The sequence below is a fragment of the Narcine bancroftii genome, chromosome 2 (assembly GCF_036971445.1).
Source record: "Narcine bancroftii isolate sNarBan1 chromosome 2, sNarBan1.hap1, whole genome shotgun sequence".
In the NCBI taxonomy this organism is placed as follows: Eukaryota; Metazoa; Chordata; class Chondrichthyes; order Torpediniformes; family Narcinidae; genus Narcine; species Narcine bancroftii.
The window spans coordinates 308110919-308129716 of record NC_091470.1 but is presented as its reverse complement, the minus strand read 5'-3'; the positions used below and the strand labels follow the sequence as shown (position 1 = coordinate 308129716).

General features: G+C 42.5%; 1 protein-coding gene across 10 annotated transcripts in view; it reads left to right on the top strand.

The window, feature by feature from the left end:
* The window catches only part of spidr (scaffold protein involved in DNA repair), a 343155-nt gene that overhangs the window by 130759 nt on the left and 193598 nt on the right, over window positions 1-18798 (top strand). For all 10 annotated transcript variants that reach the window (XM_069921553.1, XM_069921551.1, XM_069921559.1 and 7 more), the window contains one exon: window positions 5838-6057. In XM_069921553.1, coding sequence (XP_069777654.1) covers window positions 5838-6057 — 220 coding nt within the window. The remainder of the gene's footprint in view (window positions 1-5837; window positions 6058-18798) is intronic.

Below are 18798 nucleotides of genomic sequence, written 5' to 3'. Positions count from 1 at the left end.
GATCTATTATTTCCTCTTCTATTTTAATTGGTACATTTTTACTGATTAATATAGCTACTCCTCTAGCTTTTGAATTATATGACGCTGCTGTTACATGTCCTATCCAATCTCTCTTTAATTTCTTGTGCTTCACTTCAGTTAAGTGTGTTTCTTGTACGAATGCTATATCAATTTTTTCTTTTTTCAGTAAATTTAGCAGTTTCTTCCTTTTGATTTGGTTATGTGTTCCGTTAATATTTAAAGTCAAATAGTTCAACATAGCCATTTCATACTTTGTTTATCTTTCCTTTCCGTTTCCTCATCATCACCTTTCCTTCTTATCCATTTCTCCTTTCTTTTTTTGAACACTTTATAAGACAACATTTCTAAAACATCAAACATTCCCCTTATTCTATCTAAAATTTCTTTAACCCCACTATCCCCTCCCCTTCCTGAGTTGCCCTTTATCCCTTGTCGAGCAACCACATCTCCCCTCTCCATTTGGATTTGCGAATTCACTAGCAAGCGTCAACTGATTTCGCAGTGACCATATCTCCTCCCCACCCAGCCCCCCCCAGAAAAGATTTTAATTTTCATATACAACAAAGGTCACTCTCTTAATTCCCTCCTTACTTCCTCTCTTCCCTTTCTTTCCCTTATTAATTCTTATCTATACTCTATATATTTTCTTTTAAATACACATACACACATGTACACACACACATATATATATATATATATATTTTATATATGTATATATATATATATATATATATATATATATTTTATATATGTATATATATATACCCATATACACACATACATATAGTTCGTGGTCATTTTTGCTCTCGTTACATGTCTTCATCTCTCTGTCTGTTTTGTAGTTGTTCTGCAAATTTTCGTGCTTCTTCCGGATCCGAGAATAGTCTGTTTTGCTGCCCTGGAATAACTATTTTAAGTACCGCTGGGTACTTTAGCATAAATTTATATCCTTTTTTCCATAGGATCGCTTTTGCTGTATTAAACTCCTTCCTCTTCTTCAGGAGTTCAAAACTAATATCTGGATAGAAAAAAAATTTTTGACCTTTGTATTCCAGTGGCTTTTTGTCTTCTCATATTTTCTTCATTGCTTTCTCCAATATATTTTCTCTTGTTGTATATCTTAGGAATTTTACTAAAATGGATCTTGGTTTTTGTTGTGGTTGTGGTTTAGGGGCTAATGTTCTGTGTGCCCTTTCTATTTCCATTTCTTCCTGTAATTCTGGTCTTCCTAGGACCCTGGGGATCCAATCTTTTATAAATTCTCTCATATTCTTGCCTTCTTCATCTTCCTTAAGGCCCACTATCTTTATATTATTTCTTCTATAATAATTTTCCATTATATCTATCTTCTGAGCTAACAGCTCTTGTGTCTCTTTAACTTTTTTATTAGAATCGTCTAATTTCTTTTTTAAGTCATCTACTTCCATTTCTATGGCTGTTTCTCGTTCTTCCACCTTGTCCACTCTTTTTCTTATATCTGACATGACCATTTCTAATCTATTCATTTTTTCTTCTGTACTTTTTATTCTCCTTTTTATTTCACTAAATTCTTGTGATTGACATTCTTTTATTGATTCCATATATTCTTTAAAAAAAAATATCCATTGTCTTGCCCTTCCCTTCATCTTCCATTTCTCTGTGTTCTTCTTCTTCTTCTTCCTCTGGGTTGGTCATCTGTTGTTTCTTTGATTTCCTTTTACTCTTCTTTCTTGCTCTCGTTATTTTCTGTGTTTTCCTCTTGTTGTTGTGCTGTGGCTGTCATTCTTAGCTGTGGAGATCAACTCCTCAGCTGGTCCCCCCTCCCATCAGTGTTTTTTTTGTCTTGCTTGGCTCCGCGAGCCATTTTTGTAATCCCGAGCTCGGGACTTCAACTGACCTGAGGCAGCGGGCTTCTCTCTCCACAGCAGGCCTCCTCGGACAGGTAAGGCCTTCACCTTCTTCTTCCGATGTCTTTTCTTCTTCTCTTCTTACCGTTGCTTTCGACTTTTCTTTTTTCGTTGCCATTTTCCCACCTTTACTTTCACTTTATTTTAATTTTCGTGTTTGTGCCTTTGCGTTTTCTCTTTTTTTTTAAACTTTTCCGGAGAGGGCTGGAGTTCCCCGACCGGCCACTACTCCATCATGTGACTCCTCTACTACTCCCCTCATTCCAATTTCACTCTCTCAGAACACCTGGCCCTCCACTCTCTCCATACCAATCCAAACCTCACCATCAAACCTGCAGACAAGGGTGGTGTTGTGGTTGTCTGGCACATTGACCTCTATCTGGCTGAAACCAGACAATACTATCAGATACCTCCTCTTACTTACCCCTCCAACAGGACTCCACCAACACTCATTAAACCCACTGTATCACACACTATCTCTAAACTCATCACTTCTGCTCACTTCCCTGATACTGCCTCCAACCTTATTGTTACTTAACCCTGCACTGCCCATTTCTACCTTCTACCCAAGATCCACAAATTCAATTATCACGGCAGACCCATCGTGTCCACATGCTCCTACTGCACCAAATTGGTCTTCGCTTACTTCGTATCTATTTTGTTCCCCTGGTCCAGACCCTCCCCACTTACATCCAGGACACTTTACGCCCCCTCTGTCACTTCAGCAACTTCTAGTTCCCTGAACTCAATCGCCTCATGGATGTCAAATCCCTGTACACCTCTATTTCTATACTGAAGGCCTCAGAGCCCTTCGTTTCTTTCTGAACAATAGACCCAACCAGTCTCTTTCCATCACCACTCTCTTCCACTAGGAGAACTTGTCCTCACCCCTCACCCTCATTAATTTCTCCTTTGACATCTGTTAGGTCTGCTTTGTTCATGAATGAGTGAGACAAACACCAGGCTGAGTCGAAATCAGGGTTCTTTGTTCTTTATTACCGGATTGTAACACTTGCGACTAACAAAGTTAGTCGGAGAATGCTATCCTTTCCCTGCTAGCTTCCTGCCTCTCAATCCATCAATGTCTCTCTTATCTTGTAAGTACAAGGATGCATTCACATCTTGTTACTGCCCCGTACATTCCCATCTCATGATGTTTTACCTAACAGGAGTACAAGGACACCTCCCCTTCTTGTTACTGCCCTGTACAGGGTAACTCCCTACACATTCCCATCTCATGATGTTTTACCTTACACATCCCACTTTCTCCAGGTTGAAGGGGTAGCCATGGGTACTTGCATGAACCCCACCTATACCTGATTTTTTGTTGGCTATGTGGAGCAATCCATGTTACAAGCCTGCACAAGCAAAGCCCCTCAAATCTTCTTCTACTACATAGATGACTGCTTTGGTGCTGCCTCATGTACCTATAATGAGTTTGTTGACTTCATCCACTTTGCTGCCAGCTTCCACCCCAACCTCAGAATTATTTGTCCATATCAAGCAACACTCTCCCTTTCCTTGATCTTTCTTCCTCCAACTCAGGAGCATACATCTATAAACCCACCAACTCTCACAGCTACACCTCTTCATACCCTGTCCCCTGTAAGGATTCCATTACATTCTCTTAATTCCACCACTTTCATTGCATCTGCACCCAAGATGAGGACTTCCATACCAAATCATCAGAGTTCCACTCCTTCTTCAAACAACGTAGCTTTCCCTCTAACACCTTCACCCTCATCCTCCATTACCCACACATCTGCTCTGCCCCCCTCTGCTCCCACACACAAGGACAGGATTCCTTGTCCTCACCTATCACCCTACCAGTCTTCACATCCAACACATACTCCTCTGCCATTTCTGCCACCTAATGGGCACATTACCCTCTCCTCCCCTCTCTGCCTTCTGAAGGGAACCCTCCCCCCCCATGACTCCCTTGCCCACTCCTCCCTCCCCATCAATTATTTCCTTGATACCTGCCCTACTCCTGTAACCCCAGGAGATGCTCCATGTGCCCACACTTCCTTCCTCAGCACTATTCAGGGCTTCAAGCAGTCCTTCCAAGTGAAGCAACATTTCACTTGTTAATCTGCAAGGAACATCTACTGCATCTAGTGCTCTCCCTATGGTCTCCTCAATATTGGAGAGACTTTGTTGAGCACCTCGGCTCTGCCTGCCGTAATAGCGTGGATCTCCCAGTGGAGATTTCAATTCTCCATCCCATTCTCTTGCTGACATGTCTGTCCGTGGTCTCATGCACTGCCAGACTAAGACCTCCTGTAAATTGGAGGAGCAACACCTCATCTTCTGACTGGGCACCCTCCAACTGGATGGCATGAATATCAACTTCTCTGGGTTTTGTTAATCTCTTCCTCCTTCTTTCCCCGTTGGCTTTCCCTATCTCTGTCTCTCCATTCCATCTCCTTTTGCACAGACCTGGTTCCTTTTCATATCCAATTAACACCTTTTGTTGGCCTGGATTCCTTCCCCAGCCAGTATTGTTTGAATTCTTAGACTTTGAGATATCCTGCTTCTGACTTATTCTGTTTATTTCTTGAAGAAGGGCTCAGGCCAGAAACATTGGCAATATATCTTTATCTCCAGCATTTTGGTGTATTTTTACTACAATCACAGCATCTGCAGACTTTCATGTTTTACAATAGCTAATCAGAGTAGGGTACCTGTATGGCTATTCCTATAAATAACATGTATTCTGCTTTGGGTTGTCTTTAATTGAAGAAGGCTTAATAATGATGGTATCAGGCAGGAACTTGGGAGAGTAAATTAGGACCAGATATTCTCAGTGAAAATCACGGCAGAAATGTGGAAGATGATTAGGGACCTCTTGTGGAAGTTCTGGATAGGTTTGTCCCACTAGAACAGGGAAAGGATAGTAGAGTAAAGGAACCAAGATAGCTTGAACAGTTGGTCAAGAGGAAGAAAGAAGCATATATAGAATTTAAGAAGTAAAAATCAAACAGAAGTCCTGAGAATTATAAGGTATCCAGGAAGGAACTTAAGAAGAGACTTGGAGCTAGAAGGGGACAAGAAGGCCTTAAGTAGGATCAAGAAAAATCCCAAAGCATTCTACATATACACGAAGAACAGGAGAATGACTAGAGTGAAGGTCAGACTGCACAGGAATGAAGGAGGGGGAAACTTTCCTGGATGCAGAGTATTAAGGGGAGTTCCTCATTGAATACTTTGGTTTATTGCTGATCATGGAGAGAGACCTTGATGAATGATGAAAAGGCAAATGTGCTGAAGCATGTGAATGTTAAGAAATAGGTAATGTTCTGAGAGATAAGTCCTCGGGGCAGAATGGGATATGCCACAGGTTTCTATGGGAAACGAGAGGATATTTCTTGGGCATTTATGATGATCTTTATGTTCTCCCTAGACACACAAATGATACCAGAGTTTGGTGAGTTTACTACAATCACAGTGTCTGCAGTCTATTGTGTTTCACTCAGATCTATCTTTTCAGATTTAATTTACCTTGAAGATACAGCACAGTAACCGGCCTATATCCCCATGAGTCCATGTCGTCTATTTACACTTGTCATCAATTAAACTACTAATCTGGCTCATCTTTGAACTAGAGCTTCCAGAGGAAACCCACATGGCGGATTTGAACCCAGATTGCTGGCATTGTAGTAGCATTGCGCTTATCCCTACGCTAACCATGCCAACTAAATAATTTCAAATCAAATCAATTCATGTTTAAATTATGGGGGAGCAAGTGCAATCAAATGTGCATATGACCTGCAAGAGGCATTGATCACCCTAAAACTGATTTTAGGCCAGGCAGGTGAAGAGCAGGATAAAATATGCAAAGAAAGGTGAAAACAAACAATCTATTTCCTTTGAAAAGGCAAAAGTTAAACCTGCAAAGGGAGATTAATAAGAGTATATCTTTATTTGTAGGTGGAAAAGATGGTATTTTGATGGTGAAAATCATGGATTTACATGAAGAATGTTCGATGTTTGTCGCATTGTCTCAGCCATTGATTGAAATCTCCAGAGAGCAAGCTGTTGAAAATGACAATGATGGCAACAAAACCCTGCTCAAGGTATTATTCACAAGAGAAACAGCATCTCACCTCAGAATCAGTGCAGGAGACACTATTCATATCTATCCACCTTGGTGAGTTCCATATGACCTTCCATTTGTACAGCTTTGTTAATTTGTCATCTGAACATAATCTTAATAACTAAAGTAATTGTTCTTGAATCAATTAAGCTTTTCAGTGGCATTTAGCACTACTCTTTGGAGTTATGATTCAATCTTGTGCTCTGGATCCTGGGAGTCTCATCATTTTCAGAGGCATGTGCCCTCACAGTGCCCAGAAAGAGGCATCCACTGGAGCCATGGGTTGCTGTGTCAGGAACCTGGCCTCATCCATGCTGTCCCCAATAATGAAATGGTGATCTCATCATGGCACGGCTTGGACTGGGCTGAACCACTCAAATAATGTGTCGAGGCTGCCAGTGAAGACTTGTTGAATGGGCGGAGAAAGTCATACAGTTGCTAAGCAGTGGAGTGCATAGCTCAGGACTGCACCCTGGACAAAATAGTGAGTGGGGGCCTGTAAAATAGGAACAGAAATAGGTTAGCAGTCTACTAAAATTGGCCCATCCATCAATGTGATTATGGCTGACCTTTGCTGACCTCAACATAGCATTCATTCCCTCCTCCATGTCATTAATGTAATTAATAAACAATTGCAGACCAGGAATTGATCTTATCCTTACAACAGCTGCCTCCAGCACATGGCTTATTCCACCAAGCTAATTTTGAATCCAGTTAGCTAGCTTGTCTGGAACCCATGTGATCTGACCTTCTGAACCATGTCGGACTGTCAAAGGCCTTGCTAAACTCCATGTAGACAATGTCTATAACCTTGCCCTGATCAGTCATCTTCACTTCAAAAACCTCAATCCAATTTTTCATTCATATTTTCCCATGCACAAAATCATACTGACCAGTCCTTGTCTATCCAAATGTTGGTAAGTCCTGCCTCTTATAATCCCTTCTAGTAACTTTCCCACAACTGATCTTAGGCTTTCTGGCCTACAGCTTTTTCTTGTCCTTGCTGCCCTTCTTAAATAAAGGCATAGCATTAGCCACCTGCCAGTCATCTGATACCTCGTCATGGCTAAAAATGATGCAGGTCTCCTAGCAATTTTCCCCGAGCTTCACAGGGGATTTTTCCTTGAACCGTGGAAGAATGAGGGGAGATTTAATAGAGGGATACAAAATTATGAGGGGTATAGATAGAGTACATGCAAGTAGGTGTTTTTCACTAAGGTTAGGTGAGATACAAACCAGAGCATATGGGTTAAGGGTGAATGTTTAAGGGGAACATGAGTGGGAACTGCTTCACACAGAGTAGTGGGAGTGTGGAACGAATGTGGGCTCAGTTTTCACATTTAAGAATAATTTGGACAGGTGCATGGATGGGAGGGGTATGGAAGGCTCAGGATTGGGTGCAGGTCGGTGGGACCAGGCAGAATAATAGTTTGGCACAGTCTAGAAGGGCCATTGAGCCTGTTTTCTGTGCTGTAATGTTCTGTGGGTTCTATAGTTCTTATATTCTTTAAGAAGACTGTCACTTCCTCTTATGTAATATAGATATGTTTCAAGTCCTCATTACTTATTAGGCTCAATTCTTTCACTTCCATGACCCATTGCACGATAAGCCCAGATGAAAATTATTCAGCTAAACCTCACCTCTTCTCACCTGACCCATAGATAACTATGCTAACCCTTAATGGGATCTTTTCTTCCCCAGAGTTTTTTTTTGCTCTTAATATATCTGTAGAATTTCTAGCTATTCTCCTTGATGCAAACAGCCAGAGGTATCTCATGATAGCCATTGAATACTCCCTGTTTCACTTTTAAAAGCTGTGCTTTTAAAAGCTGTGCTCTTAACTTCATTACAACCCCTTCTAAACAATCTTTCCAAATTTCTCTCTTGTGCATTCAAAATTAACCATATCCCAATATAGGTCTTTTTTTTTTGCAGTCCTATTTTTTCTTTAATAATTTTAACACCAATTGAATTATGGTCACAGGCTTCCCCCACTTTAACTTCAGTCATCTGTCCTGGCTCATTATCCACTGAGAGGTTCAGGTCTCTATAAGGATCCTCTGCATACTATAAAAAAAAAAAATTCCTGAACACATTTAACGCATTCTGCCCCATCTGAGTACCCATTAAATCAGAGTGGAAGTAAGTATTCTCTACAGGAGTTTACTAAAAAATAATTTCTAAAATTTGGAATAAAAACTCAAATTTAGATGAAGTAAATTTGTATAACTGGCAAAGTAAGTGGGAGAGCTTTTTTTCTGAAGTTTTTTCTCAGATATTAATGCAATGCAGAAAAAGTTCGCTCAGTATAATACACTTGAGCAAGTATGTGGAATATTTGACAGAAGCCATATTGTGTACTTTTGTAGTTTCTCTTTATCTCCTACTTTCCTTTTGGATATAGAATTTAACAAAATATACTGAACACAATTTAAGTCTTAAAATTCTAAAGCTTTGATGGGGGATTGCAGATAGTTTAAAAAATGATTCTGTTGACTGAATAATATTGATGAGAAGTTGCCACACAGAACATGTCCAGACTACAGCATCTTAAATCAACCAACATTGCCACCCTGTCAAAATAGAACATGCGTAGACATGGTAATGGTTGAAAGCATCAAGCATGGTTTTAATTTGAGACGTTAAAAGATTCAAAAGCCAGTGCAACAAATACATTTAATAATACTGGAAATACTCAATTTAGGTTCTATATACATTGGATAAACTGTTAGTGCTTTAACTTGATTTACTGACTGATGCTGTCTAACCTGCAGTTTTAATATCCTCAATGTTTTGTTTTCTTTTAAATCTAATAATGTTATGCAATCTGTAATTGTAATGAATTGAAATACTTAGATTGTACATTTAAAAAAATAACAATTACTGAGGAAAAGAAATGATGATGCAATACTTGTTAGAATTGCATCTCAGAATCAGAATTTATTGTCATGAACAAGTCATGAAATTCTGGGTTTTGCAGCAGTATCAAAGTGCAAACATTCAGATAAACCACCTGACAACAATAATATATATATTTTTAAATAGTTCATGAAAAGTAAGGCAGTGTCTTTGGTTCATTGATGATTCAGGAATTTGATGGCAGTGGGGAAGAAACTCCTTGTGACACTGAGTCCTCCTGAAACTTGTAAAAGATAATGTTGTATCAGTACACTGGTGGAGGGGAGTGGAGTGCACAGAACCAACACTAACAGCTCCAAACTCGTGATAGCTAGACACAACAGACTGGCAACTTGCCACTACAGCATAGTGACTCAGCAGCACCTCTAGGTCTGCTGAGAAGCCCTGGCCTACTCAACGTGAATGTCATGAGGTCGTACGTACTCCAAATGCCATGACGCCAAGTCACCTGTGGTTTGTCTATATCTAGCCTGACAGCATACCAATAAATTACTCTTTTACTCTTCTCTGGCTGAAACCTGAGGTGTGGTCTCGTTATTCACTTTATTTCAACTTGATGCCATTTGTCCACAACTTACATCTGCCACAGTGTCCTAAAAATTGAAGTGTGCTCTGAAGCTGTCACAGATGAATACAGGGCTCCAATTCTACACTAAATGAATAACTCTTCAACACGTGTAATACATGTGCCTCTTCTAACATGATCTTTGAACATAATGAATGTCTGCAAGCAGGTTGTTGAAGAAGATTAGTGATGCACTGTTGTACAAGCAACTAGGGGATGCTGTAACCTGAAAGCAGTGACCAATGAGAGAAGGTAGCAGTTTAGTGGTTGAGCTCATAAGGAAGAGATAGATATTGTCAGTGGATACATCCTTTTAAAAATGGGCTAGAATTTCCAAAAAGTCAATAAGAATGTCCCATTATTTATCAAGTGTCCAGTCAACATTCATCATTGCTGGCATTGTTTGTCTGGGTGAGGACTTTGATGGTGATTTACTTGACCTACAATGGATTTGGAATACTTTGTGAGTATTGATGGTACTTCCAAATAACTTAGGACAAAAATCACTTCTGTCCAGTTTCAGGTCTAGATCTTAGAGAAAGCTTTTTTTTGCAGGTGCTGTGCTGGTACCAAGAGTTGCTGATGAATTTCATGTTTGATTTCTCAGAAAGATGAAATTTGAGAAGTGGAAGGTCATCAGAGCAAGTCAGTTGAAACAGACTGATGCAGTGACATTTCCTGTGGTATACAGCTTTAGTTATCAAATATATTGTAGGAGAGAATTCAAGAATCTGATTTTTAATTTTTTAAAACATTTAGACATATAGCATGGTAACAGGCCCTTTCGGCCCACGAGCCTGTGCCTCACAATTACACCAATTGACCAATAGACCCATAATGTTTTGAAGGGGAGAGAAAACTAGAGCACTTGGAGAAAACCCAAGCAGAAACAGGAAGAACATATAATCTCCTTACAGACAACACCGGAATCAAATGTGGGTCACTGGAGCAATAGTTTTGTGCTGACCGTTACACTAACCATGCCACTGTATCTGGATATGTGGTTGGTTAGCTGATTGATTCTTACAACTACAGGCAGTCCCTGGGTTACGAATGGCTGGGTTACGAACAATTCGTACTTAAGAACGGGCTGTTTCCAAATTCGCGCATGCTCATGAATGCTAAATAAAAACTGTAAGTACCTGTTCCGCCTTATGTACAAATTGAGCTGATGGATAGACCCAGGTAACAGAACTCGTTCATAACCTGGGGACTGTCTGTCGAAATTCCATCTCAAAACCATATTAGTTCCAATACTAGCTTATTTTACAAAACTAGTCTTTTATGAATTTAAAATACTAATAATAGTTAAGATATGTTTCTCACAAAAAGACAAAATTTTATTTTTAAGTTTTTGTTTTCTGCTCTTTGTATTTTGTTGGTTTCAATTTTTTTTTTCTCCAAGGATCCATATTCTTCAAAATGAATAGACCGAGAATAGACTAAATTCTTGGATGTTTCTGTGCCTTGCAGAATTTGTCTACAGCACTGAAAAATTCATCAATGAGTTTAAAGCTCCTTTTTATTCATTGTTAATCTAGACATTATGGATTGTTTGAAGCAAAATAATGATTTTCTGACAATTCTGAAATAAGACATACATTCTTAATGTGTAAGAATTGTCTGTAAAACAGTAGCATACTTAGTAATGGCATTTCTGTAGCATGGTTTGTTTTCCTAATATTTTTCATTGGCATTTACTGTAGTGAAGGACATGGGGGTTAAGAATGAAGGATAATAAATTGTGTTATCTTGGAACCAATCTACATTGCAAAAGATGGGGTGCTGGTGGTGTTAGATCTGCTTTGTTCGAGAATGAGTGAGTTAGACACCAGACTGAGTCGAAATCAAGGTTCTTTATTACCGGATTGTAACACTTGCAATTAACAGTGTTAGTTGGAGAAGGCGCATTCTCCCGATATCAGCAAGTGGTGTTTTTTTTATACCTCAGGACACGCACTTAGTAAATTATCATACCATTACATTGTCACGTCTCCAGAATGGAGGACCATCGCCTTCCCAAGATCGTGTTATATGGCGAGCTCTCCACTGGCCACCGTGACAGAGGTGCACCAAAGAAAAGATACAAGGACTGCCTAAAGAAATCTCTTGGTGCCTGCCACATTGACCACCGCCAGTGGGCTGATAACGCCTCAAACCGTGCATCTTGGCGCCTCACAGTTTGGCGGGCAGCAACCTCCTTTGAAGAAGACCGCAGAGCCCACCTCACTGACAAAAGGCAAAGGAGGAAAAACCCAACACCCAACCCCAACCAACCAATTTTCCCCTGCAACCGCTGCAATCGTGTCTGCCTGTCCCGCATCGGACTTGTCAGCCACAAACGAGCCTGCAGCTGACGTGGACTTTTTACCCCCTCCATAAATCTTCGTCCGCGAAGCCAAGCCAAAGAAGAAGAAAGACATTGTCCAATGAATATGATGTTGCTACCCTTCTCTGTTAGTCTGCTGCACATCATCTTGTTATTGTTATCTTGAGCGTACAAGGTCACACCTGCATCCTGTTACTCCTTAGTACTGGGTGACTCCTTCTCTGGTCCCAACTCATGATGTTTTTACCTTACAATCCCTCCTTTGTCCTCTTTAGAGGACAATCTTGCCCTGACTATGCTACCACCGCGTTACATTAGTTCGCCTATTATTGCCAAGCTCTATACGGGTTATGTTCACGGGGTTTTTCGGCTGGTGGGCGAGGGCTCCCCCCAACCCTCTTTAGCGTATACCCCCCATCCGTTTCCCCGATCCCATTGCCCATTTACGTTTCCTCCCCGTTTTCCCCCAAGCAAATAACTGGCTATCCCTTCTAAGTATTTGTAATTAGTTAAGATAAAAGTTAACATTTGTGTTACAATCTATTTTATAATCCCTCCTCCCTGTCGCATTCTCCATCAGACTCCGGATCGATCTCAGCATTTTTTGACGCCTCCTGTGACGTGAGATAGTCCCGCTCCGTAGCTTGTAGAGCTTGATATTTTGGAGGCAGCTCATCGCGGTTGGCAAAGGCTCTCTCAATGGTCCTCGTGACCAGCGTTCGAATGCATGGAATACAACAACAGCCACAAGTGATAAAAATGGATACAGAAATGAACAATCCTAGGAAAAGTTGTCCCAATATTGTGCCCCATTTCCCAAACACTCCATGTAACCAGGACAAAAGAGGGTTAGAGACTCCAGATTGGGCTTTTAATTCCTTCGCCAATGTCTTAAGTTTTGTCAGCCCCTTAGTGAGTGACCCATCTGGCCCTGTGTTATTAGAGATAGAAGTGCAGCATAGATCTCCAAATATGGCACACACTCCGCCTTTTTCCGCCAGGACCATATCAATCGCTGTCCTATTCTGAAGCGTCATAAGGGAAGTTTCTGACAGTTGTTGGTGTACTGCCTCAGCAACGTCCCGGGTCAAATTTGTAAGGCGCTGGACATTATAGTGAATTAGGTTGATCCTATTTACGTTTTTATTTGCTGTGATGGGAAAGATTGCACTAAATATAGGAAAGTTTTCAAACCCAGCTGCAATCTCATCAGCTAGTTTAAATTTGTCCGGTATATTCCGGGCTTGGCCAATTGCATCAATCCACACCCCGTCAGGGTTCCTTCCTTCTGGCCCCAGGAGTCCAACACTCCTTCTTCTTCTCCACATCCTAGGGCATCCTCGTCCCCCTCCTGCCTTTCCACAATCAGGACTGGCGCATTAAGCGTTACTAAAGCACACTGACCATTCCAGTTAGAGGGGAGCCAGTTATACAGCACTCTACCTCCGCAAAACCACCAAATATCTGCCCTAGCCTGGGTCAATCGGGTAGCATTTCTGCTGCCCATGAGATCAACATGAGTCCTGCACGAGTCACTGGGTAGCCAACCCATGTGGAAAGCGTGTGCCGCTGTGTTGTTATTGGCGAAGCAAGTAACATTACTTATGCCCGTGGATCTAAAGATAGGGGGGGGTCACATTGGCCGGAGCTATGGGAAACGCCTGTTCCCATGTCAGACACCTATTCAGTGGGTTAGACTCTGACATTAGGTTCAAGGCGCAGTCCATAGCATCTGTCTCCTCAAAAATCGATCTGCTCATCCGTAACGTTGGCCTTCTCCGGGCACAGATCCAGCAGTTTCCATACCTTGCCTGATCTGCATATTTACCCATCTGTTCTATCCAGGAGTTTGTCTCATCTATACCTGTCTCAATTGCTATCTTCTCTCCCCTGGACAGCTTCTTACTATCAAATTTTCGCACTACCTCCTCTGTAGAAGTGGGTTTGGGTATGTCCTTTGTGTAGGTTTGTAAGTCAAACCTCACCACTCCCCAAGGGTCTTTTCCACTTACAGACACTCCAATCATTAGGTAGAGGAGATCTCCGACTCCAGGTTCTCTCCCTGTGCCCCCCTCGGATGTCTTAGAGCTCCATCCCTTCATATTCCACGGGTTGTTCAGCCCCGCTTTTACTGCCAAAATCAGGGGATTTTTGCCTTTCATAGTATGGGTAACGGCACCACGTATCAGGGAGACCTTAGTGAAAAAATTATAAAGGGGTTTGCTGGACCCTTTGTTAAGGGGCTTTCTTATCCATCTAGTGTCAGGTCCTGTCCACCACCAAACCTCACCCAAGGACGGACATACATGTAGGCCCCACTCCGGATATCCTCTCTGAAAGTTACACATGTAAACATCATATCCTCTCCAGGACGCCTCATTCCAACCACACGCTATTACACTGCATAGATCGAACTGGAAGGTGCTATCCTTGTCTTTATCTATCTTCAGAATAACTTAGGCCCCGCATGTATCTGAACTACTCTGTTGGCTTGTTTGGCAACCCATCAGCAGGAATGCCCATAGGGCCCTCGGCATTGTCCACATGAGTCTCATCATATTTTCCAATACTGGCTACTTGTTGTTTTGCCTTGGAGCAAAAGGCAAAATGATGCCAATTATTATCACCTGGTTTGTCAATTCTTACCGACCTATCTGTCACGGCGGTAACAGTGTATGGTCCAGTCCATCTAATTTCAGTCCAATGTACCTTCCCTGGTTTACGGTTATACACCAGGTCTCCTTCCTTCACTGGAACTCCTTCAGTGTCCGGGTTCTCCTTATTTGCATTCGCCACCTGTTGTGAAACTAAAGCAACCATATTACCCAGCATCTGCATATAATGGTCCAGTTCCACTTCCCTTTCTTTACCCAGGCTGGATCAGTCTTTGGTCCGGGCATGGGTCGACCCGTTAGAATCTCGTGTGGTGACAGGAAGGTATCTTTGGCCTTCTCTTGTTGCATAGACATAAGTACTAATGAAAATGCCTCGACCCAATTCAACCTGGTCCCACCCAAAACCTTTCCTAATTTGGATTTTATCGTCCTGTTTGTCCTTTCTACTAGCCCCTGGCTGTCAGGCCTATAGACACTACCGAAATGGTGTTTGATCCCTAAGTATTCTTCAACCTGTCGGATCAGCTCATTCTTAAAGTGGGACCCATTATCAGAGCATATTCTGCTGGGGACCCCGTAGCGGGGTATCAACTCTCGCGTCAGCCAGCCTATTACACTATCCGCATCCTCCCTCTTCGTTGGGACAGCCTCCACCCACCGTGAGAACCTATCTACCGCCACTAAGAGATATCGGTATCCTTCCTTTGTCCTAAGGTCAGTACCCATATCTGTATAGTCAATATAGATCTCTTTCCATGGGACTGTTGGTACTGGAAATCGTAAAAGCGGGTGGGGTAAGGTGATCCTTTGGTTATGCCCATTGCAGATAGTACATTCAGCTCTAAAGTTGTCAATGCGCTCGCGTAAGTGGGGATTCCACCAATGTTGTTTAAGCGTATTATAAGTTTTGGTGGCGCTAATGTGAGTCGGCCCATGTGCTTCTTCAAATAATAGCGGAAGTAATTGGCGGGGGGCAACTATCGTACCTATTGGGGAGCGCCAGACATGTACTGTCCGATTGTCATAGATGATCTCCTGTCGTGTAGCACCGCGTTTCATCCATTCCTTTTTCTCACTTGGGCTAGCTTTTTCCTGTATTTCTATCAGGTGTTCAATATTTGGTGGGGGTCCCTCTCCCTCCTTCTCTTTTTGGTCACTCAACTTACTACTATTTTCTCTTCTCTCTAATTCCTCTTTTTTGCCATGGGACCTCAGAATCATCCCCTGTATAGGTTCTTGATATCCAGTAACCTGTTTGGCTGCTCTGTCAGCCGCCGTGTTTCCTTTCCCTTCCTTTGTGTTTTGTAGGGAATGGCCTGCCACCTTAATTAGGCTTAGAGCCCGGGGAAGCATGACTGCCCTGACAAGTCTCTGTAAAACCAGATCATGTCGGATGTTTTGTCCGGCTGCAGTCCGAAAGTCCCTTCTTATCCAGCCTGGTGCTTCAATATGGACTGCACTCCAAGCATACGCAAAGTCAGTATAAATGTTAACCGATTTACCTTCGCTCAGCTCCAATCCTCTTATGAGCCCTATCACTTCTGCCAATTGTGCTGATGCCGGTTGGGGGATGATAGAGGACTCTACTAGATAGGGTGCATCATCCACCCATCCTACCACTGCATATCCCGCCACATTACCCTCTGAACTTTTGTGGCAACTTCCGTCTGTAAATAACTCCCAATCCACCTCCTCCATGGGTTCCTCAAATAGCTTCTCCCTCAGCTTGGAATCTATCTTGACTCTTGCTACACAGTCATGCGTCTCCATAAATCCCGAGTTCAATCCTCTAGCCATGTTGGAATAGTTGTCCCTTCGCGACCTGAAGGTGATGTGAGGACCCTTAAGGGCGTCCTCCATCTTAATAGATCTGTTGGCCGAGAAGCTGAAGCCACTAGACATTAAAAGGGCTGAGACACTGTGGTCTGTATTAATAACCAGGGGATGACAGAGGACAATATGTGCGGTTTTTTTGTATCGTTCTAGCTACTGCTGCGAGATATCAGAGACATGGGGCCTTTCCTCTTTCTACATTGTCTAGTCTGCAACTATAGTAACTCAATACCTTCCTTCATCCTCTATCCTTCTGATACAGCACTGAGCTAACAATGCCCCAGTTTCAGCCACGTCCAAGTGGAATTCTTTACTATAATCCGGATTAGCCAGGCTGATCGTTTTCCCCAATTCCTGTTGAACACGCAGGAAAACCGCCTCGCGTTCTACATTCCACCTGACTGGTTCCTTAAGCCTTCGGTGACCTATCTCCGTGACCATTTCCCTCAAACCCTGGGTCAAACTCACATATCCTGGGACATAAGTTCAACTGCATCCACAGAGCCCTAAAAATGCTAACATGTCTTGTACTGTTGTCAGTTTTCGATAACCTAGTATCGTTTCCTGATGTGTTTCGGACATGGCCATACCATTTTTACCGACGAGTCTTCCTAGGAAAGTTACCACCCTCCTTCTGATCTGACATTTCGACCTCTTTACTTTAAACCCTGCCTCACCTAGGCCCCTAAGTAAAACTGCTGTCCCAATTAGGCACCCATGTGCCGTTCTTCCTGCTAATAGCAGGTCATCTACATACTGAATCAGCGTAACATCTTCTGGGAGCTTCAATTTCACTAGGATTTCACTAAGGGCCTGATTGAACAGTCCTGGACTGTCCTTATAACCCTGAGGTAATCTAGTATATGTGTACCGATTCTCTTGGTAAGTGAAAGCGAACCAGTCTTGGCATTCCTCGGCTAATTTTAAGCAAAAGAATGTGTTTGCCAGATCAATGACAGTGTAGTATTCGTGATCTGGACTCAGAGCCCTAAGTGCAACATATGGGTCTGGGACTGGTCTCCCAATGGTCTTGGTAGCAGAGTTAATTTCCCGGGGGTCGTGTACCATCCTCCAGTCTTTTCTACCTGGTTTGGGGACAGGCATGATGGGCGTGTTCCACATGCTGTCTGGTGCTGCCCTTAAAACCCCCGTCTCCATTAACCCTCCTATCGTTCCCCTAATACCCTCCTCCTGGCTGGGTGACAAACGGTATTGTTTTTTCCATATCGGTTTCTGCCTGGGGTTGGCTAATTCCAGAAATACCTCCCCTTTTATTGCTCCCACATTGTAAGGCCCCATTGTCCATATCTGTGGGCTCAGATCAGAAAGATATTTGTCTGAGTCCCCGTGATCAATATTTTCTCCTTTTATGGGTTGGTCTCTTTCTACTTTCTCATTTACTACCCGGTCCCATGCTTCAATATTCAGTCTGACAAATTTCCCTGGGAATATCCCGGGACTTCCGTCTGCCTGTATTCACACCCCATTGCCTCCTTCACCATCGGTCCCAACTGTCGGGCGTGGTGATCTTTGGCAATTCCCAAGGTTATATGCGGTACACTTTCTACTCCTAAGTGGAACCACTCCATTTGTTCTTCCGACAAGATAACCATAGCAGCTATTCCCTCCTTTCCCACAAAGATAAATGGACAATGTATCATTTCTGTCTTCCCTTCTTTTAGAGAGTCCCACCTCTCCTCATACTCCAGGTCCGGGTGGATGGTATAGTTTAATGTTACATGCATGGGATCCAGTGGGTATTGGTACTCCCCATACTGGGGAATACTGGCCCTCCACTCAAAAAACTGTTTAATCAGACCTGGGCCTGGTTCGTCATACAGTAGTCGACTCCAGAAAATAATAACCTCCACAGAGTCTTCTGAAGCATTGGTAGGGGTCATTAGTACAAACTGTCCTTCCCTCTGTATTGTGTCCCCTGGGCATGTTAACCGAAGGTCCTTCTCAGAACATTGTATGGTTATCCCCAGTTTAGTAAGAACGTCCCTTGCCAATAAATTAATGGGGCAGCTTGGCACAACTAGGACAGGTGCTCATGCGCACCTTCCCCTTCTTTTAGTTGGAGGGTTACCAAGGCATCCAGACTATAGGGTGTAGGGAATGCTTCTCTAAGTGTTTCCCAAAATCTATTTCGAAGTGGGTCAAATTCTATTTCATCCCCCAATTTTCCGCTTTTGAGTGTTCTCTCTATTTGCTTCAGGGCTCCTTCTGCCTTCATTTTTATCACGATAGTTCTGACATCTGCAAGTGCTAATTGTTCCTGACAGGTTTCTCGCTCGAAACAAGAAATCCATGGACCAGCCCCATTACTTAATGGAGGAAGTCTTTTCATTAGACTCTCTAAGTCCATTCGTGACCAGGGTACATACTTTTGATTTCCCTGCCCCGTGATCAGCAATGGGCATTGATATCTCAATTTTGGGGATTTCTGTTCCATCTTTACTCTTGGAATACATCTATTTTGTCCTCCCTGTTCAGACACCTCTTCGTCACTACTGTCACTGTCCCCGTCAGG